Source organism: Oryzias latipes, chromosome 21, assembly GCF_053564925.1.
Source record: "Oryzias latipes strain Hd-rR chromosome 21, Olatipes_Hd-rR_3.1".
Taxonomy (NCBI): Eukaryota; Metazoa; Chordata; class Actinopteri; order Beloniformes; family Adrianichthyidae; genus Oryzias; species Oryzias latipes.
The window spans coordinates 1,468,797-1,474,796 of NC_136257.1; the positions used below are offsets into that span (position 1 = coordinate 1,468,797).

General features: G+C 46.6%; 1 protein-coding gene across 1 annotated transcript in view; it reads right to left on the reverse strand.

The window, feature by feature from the left end:
• Positions 1 to 6,000, reverse strand: part of kcnh3 (potassium voltage-gated channel, subfamily H (eag-related), member 3) — a 77,868-nt gene extending 71,868 nt beyond the window's left edge. Inside the window, exon 1 of the mRNA XM_078939034.1 lies at positions 5,859 to 6,000. Within this exon, the coding sequence (XP_078795160.1) occupies positions 5,859 to 5,934 (76 nt within the window). The 5' untranslated portion in view covers positions 5,935 to 6,000. The remainder of the gene's footprint in view (positions 1 to 5,858) is intronic.

Here is a 6,000-nt window from a genome sequence, read left to right on the forward strand (position 1 = left end):
GCCATGCCCATGGGCCTGACCAATTCACCGGCCACCTTTCAGCGCATGATGGAACTGGTGCTGAGGGGTCTGCCCTGGCACATCTGCATGGTATATCTAGATGACATATTGATTTACAGCCGTACGTTTGAAGACCACCTGCAACACCTGAACGAGGTTCTATCTAGAATACAGGGGGCAGGTCTGAGACTGAACCCCAAGAAATGTCACTTTGCCAGAAACCACGTGGTTTTCCTGGGCCATCTGGTCTCTCAAAATGGCCTCCAGCCGGATCCTCGCAACACAGACAAGGTAAAGAACTGGCCGACGCCTCGCACTCCCTCAGAGGTGACAGCTTTTGTCGGTTTGTGTTCTTATTACAGGCGGTTTGTCCGAAACTTTTCTGAGTATGCGGCTCCACTGAATAGATTGGCTGGCAAGAATGTTACATTTGACTGAACGCCTGAGTGTGAGGCTGCTTTCACGTATTTGAAACAGGTGCTTACATCTGCACCTGTAGTGACATTACCCAACTTTACATTGCCATTCAAAATCTACACGGATGCATCTAAGAACTCCGTGGGTTCGGTGCTGGCACAGGTAGTGGATGGACTTGAACGAGTGGTAGCCTATGCCAGCCAGGCCCTCACAGCTGCCCAGAAAAGGTGGTCCACCTTTGATAGGGAGCTCTGGGCTGTGGTGTGGGCAGTCCGAGAGTTCAAACATTATGTTGGTCTCTCAGAATTTACTATCGTCACGGACCACCGCCCCCTACTGGGCCTCAGGAAAATGGCACTGGATCATGACCCTTCAGGAAAAAGAGGCAGATGGGTTTTGGAACTAGATCCCTTCAACTGGACCATGGTTCACAAAGATGGTCTCAGTCACAGGAATGCAGACGCATTGTCCCGTCGACCAGTGACTGTGGATCCTGTCATCCATGCACCGGCTCCTACAGGAGTGTTCGCTGCCTGTTTGCAGCAGTCCACTTATTCACTATGTCATAGTAATGCTGAGATGCAGTCACATCAAAAAGAGGATGCAGACATTTGCGCTGTTGTAGCCTGGCTGGAGCGGGGAAAATCCAGACCACCTCGCCGAGTTATGAGGGGCTCCTCTATCAGCCTACGAAAATTGTGGGCTGAGTTTAACCGCCTATCAGTGGTGGACGGATTGCTGTGTCGGACTGTAACATCTTTTCCCTCGCGTTCCAAACAGGTGCAGGTGGTGGTTCCTTCAGCGCTGGTGCCTGACATTTTGGGTCAACTCCATGGGGGCCCGGTTGCAGCTCACTTCTCTGCTGAGAGGGTCTGGGAACAGGCCAGACAGAGTTATTACTGGCCTGGCATGCTTAAAGACATCAGACAGTGGTGTGAGCAGTGTAGGGCCTGCCAGACACGCAGATCCCCGGTTCCAAAAGCCAAGGCGCCCATGGGAGGGTCTCCAGTCAGTCGTCCATTACAGCGGGTGGCAGCAGATATCCTGGAGCTGCCTCTAACGTCTCGGGGCCACCGGTATGTTTTGGTAGTGGAGGATTACTTCACAAAATTTGTGAATGTGTATGCTCTCCCCAACCAGACTGCAGAGACAGTTGCCCGCTGTCTTTTTGAGGACTATGTGCTGGTGCACGGGGTCCCTGAGGTGCTGCACAGCGACCAGGGTCGGCAGTTTGAAGCAGAGGTGATTCAGAACCTCTGCCGGTTGCTGGGCATTGCTAAGACGCGTACTGCGGCCTACAACCCGAAATCAGATGGCATGGTAGAGCGACATAACCGGACCCTAATTGACCAGCTGGCCAAGATGTTGTTGTCCCATGGGGGAGAATGGGATGACCATTTGAAATCTGTTGCTTTTGCTTACAACACCTCCAAGCACTCCAGCACACGGTTTACTCCCTTTTATCTTATGCACGGGCGCGAAGCCCGGACCCCGGCAGAGGTTCTCATTCCTAGTGGGGTTGGTGGCATTGGGAGTGCAGCCACGCTGCCTTTATACGCGTCGTCTCTTGTGGAGCGGCTGGAGATTGCTTTCAGTGCAGCGAGGGTTAATGCAGCAGAGGCGCAGGAGAAACAGAAACTGTACCATGATGAGAACTCTCACCACAAGGGCTTTACAGAGGGTGCTCTGGTCTGGCTTAATAACCCAACAGAGGGCCGCACAAAACTAGCACCGCACTGGAAAGGTCCCTATCGTGTGGATCAGGTTCTGGCTTCAGGTGCAGAGGCCGCTTTGACATATCGGATTGTCAACCCCCTGGATATGTCTGAGCGGGCCCAGGTTGTTCATCATGACAGGTTAAAACGTTACACTCTTCCCCTGCCTGCTGGTTCCCCAAACGACAGTAGGTCCACTCCACCATCATCCTCTCCTTCGGCGGGTACTTCATTGGACCCCCCAGATAATGGTGATCCACCCCAACAGGGTCAGAGGGACGCGTTTGGGACAGCCCCTGCACACTCCCGCAGTGGCAGAATGGTGCGTGTTCCAACACGTTATCAGGACTTTATTAGGATGTAACGATACAGGGTTATGTCACAGTGAAATTTTTGTTGGTGTTGTGAGGAGACTGTCATATGTTGTTGTGTTTTCCTTCCTTGAAAGATTCTGTTGAATAATATGCTGTTGGTTGGCAGGCAATGTTGTATTATTATTCAGACTTTTTTATTTTTTCCCTCTCCCTCCTGTGGTGGGATATTTGCCGGTGGGTTCTTTAAACTCATGTTGTTCCTGTTTGGATGACTTTTGTTGACGCCATATTGGGTCTCGAATGTTTATTTCTTAGTTCATTTATTTTATTTTATTTTTTTTGCAATCCCCGGCCTGTTGCATTTCCTGTAGAAATTGTAGAAATGAGGACATTTCTTTTGAAAGGGTGGACGTATGTAACCAACTTCCTGGATCTTTTATTTTGGGAGAGGTGTGTCCCTCCCGGGTTACCCTAGAGATCAGGGGGCGTGGCAAGTTCAGAGAGTTTTTGTAAATAGGGGGAGAAGAAGAAGAATAAAGGGGTGGTGAGCGCATCCACTAAATGGCGGACCTGTTGTCCCGTGTCGTTTATGACCACAGAGTGAATGATTATTGAACCTCCCCCATCGCTCGGTTACACTTGTATGGATTCAAAATGCTGCCAGATCGATATTTATTTAATTATTTCTGAGCGTCCTTCAGCGTCTGACTCTTGTTGTCCACTTCACCCTCCGACCGCTAGTTGGCAGCAGAGAACATGGAGCCTCTTTGAGCAGCTCTACTCTGCACAAGACAACAGGAAGACTGCAGCCAGAGGCAGCTGGTTCTGTTGTTACGAGACATTAAATACTTAGTTTTTACTGGAATGGATACCAAACAGAAACTCTGAGCCATGTTGCTGCCAGTAAGATATGAAAACGTGGATTTCTGTGCTTTTTAGAGGCTCAGATAAATAAGATAGACAATGAAGCACGGCAGCAGCTAATAGGCTAATGCGCTTAGCATCTGCTAACATGCTAGCAAAGCGGGCTAAAGTTCTGCAGAACCTCAAAGCAATGGATTCTAGTTTAGGGACCTGATGGGTCAGAGGGATGTGTACAACGCTCTGAAAAAGGCTGACTGTGGTGATCAGTGTTACTAGTTTACTTCCGTGTGTGAGAAGCGTGTCTGCAAAGGTGCAACAGAGCACGACGCTGAAGTTAGCTTCCGATTCGCGAGGCCACTAAAGAAACATTCCGCTGCATTTTTCGCATTAAGACCACCCTAAAACCGGGTCCTGTTCAAAAACCGCTCGACCTGGACTGCTCAAACCTGGATTAAATTATGCATTAGATACTAAAGAACACGTTAAACCCAGTTTCTGATATGTGAAAACTTCCTCTGATTTGTGAAAATGTGAAATAGGTTGATTTTTATCGCATTTTACGCCCAGAGTCCACCTTAGACTAGGTCCTGTTCAAAAACCACTGGACCTGGACTGCTTAAACCTGGATTAAATTATAATTAAGATAGTAAAGAACACATTAAACACAGTTTCTGATTTGTGAAACCTTCCTCTGATTTGTGAAATAAGTTGATTTTTATCGCTTTTTCTCAGACCAGGTCCTGTTCATGAAATTTGGATGGAAATCAACCTATTTCACATTTTCACAAATCCGAGGATGATTTCACAAATCAGAAACTGTGTTTAATGTGTTCTTTAGTATCTAATGCATAATTTATTCCAGGTTTGAGCAGTCCAGGTCCAGCGGTTTTTGAACAGTACCCGGTCTGAAGTGGACTCGGTGCGTAAAATGCGATAAAAAATCAACCTATTGCACATTTTCACAATTCAGATGAAGGTTTCACAAATCAGAAACTGTGTTTAATGTGTTCTTTACTATCTTAATTATAATTTAATCCAGGTTTGAGCAGTCCAGGTTTGAGCAGTCCAGGTACAGCGGTTTTTGAACAGGACCTGGTCTGAAGTGGACTAAGTGTGTAAATTGGGATAAGAATCAACCTATTTAACATTTTCACAAATCCGAGGAAGGTTTCACAAATCAAAAACTGTATTTAATGTGTTCTTTAGTATCTAATGCATAATTTAATCCAGGTTTGAGCAGTCCAGGTATAGCGGTTTTTGAACAGGACCCGGTTTTAGGTGATCTTAATGCGAAAAATGCAGCGGAATGTTCCTTTAGTGCCTTCGCGAATCGGAAGCTGTGAATCGGAAGCCAACTTCAGCGTCGTCAACAGAGCAGATATGTAAACAAAGACCCTTTTTGTCACATTAAAGCAACTCCTGAACTGTTTAAAAGCACTAGAGAAGCTACATTAATGCTGAAAATAAACCATTTTATTTCCCCAATAGAAACTTATTGTTTAAAGAACATTCATTCTTTGTTTTTATATACATATATATTTTTTAAATCACATAATGTTGACTGTTACCTTTCTATATTTCAACTTACCAAAATAAAAGCACTATGAATTGGCTTTGGTAAACGCAACTTATATATGAGATAAAATTGCAGTGCTTAACATTGTGATCATTAAACCGAATTTGACCATTTTATTACAGTGGAAGACATTAAAATTCAAGTTGATTTTTTTCAAAGTCAAATTTAAAAAAACAGAAAGAAAAGATGTTTCGGTAAAATATCGGGATACGTATCGTACCGCAGGGCGCGTATCGGGATACGTATCGTATCGCCAGACTCTTGCCAATACACACCCCTAGTACAGATGCAATCTGAAGTCCTGCGGCGCGATTTGACCATCACGGTGCATCCAGAGTTAAAAAATATGAACTTTGGGAAGGACAACTTGTCATGTAAACAAATCAGGCACTCAGCTTTGGATATGTTCCTCTAATTTCATTTTTTTTTTAACTTGTCCTGTCCAACAGCAGAGCTAACAGGTCACAGATGAAGGCCTCTTGACAGATTTTACTGTTACGATGGGGGTTTATGACTCTCTGGACACATGAGGTGTATATTTGTATAAACCCCTTTTGTATTTGAGGCTAAACTTTATTTACTGTATATTCATCATGTTTGTGTACATATCTTATTGGATCAGGGAGAGAGGGGGATGTTAGAGATGGGGGGGGTAAGAATATCCCAATCAGGTTTTTCGGCACAGGTACACACACTTTACTCACACTTTCACACACAGATACACAAAGACTCAGAGCGACAGACAAACACAACATGATAAAAGCTCCAATCAAAGTGCTGTCAGCGACCCCCCCCCCCCCCCCCCCCAGCATGGTTCCAAACACTCATCAGCCCATCAGACACCCCCGCTACGAAAAAAAACACAGTAAGGATGCGAGGAGAGACGCCCACCCCTGTGCACACACACCCCTCAGTGTCTCTGAGGATGAAGTCTGCAGGGACAACTTTTGACCCCCCCCCCCCGGTACTCACGGGTGCCATCGAAGCGGGTGGCAATGGTCTCCAGGAAGGTGTTCTGGGGGGCCAGCAGCCCTCTCATCACCGGCATCCTGCTCCGGGGGGGCTGGCCGCGCCGCCCCGGGGGGGCCCTGGACTGATCCTGATCCAATTCCAA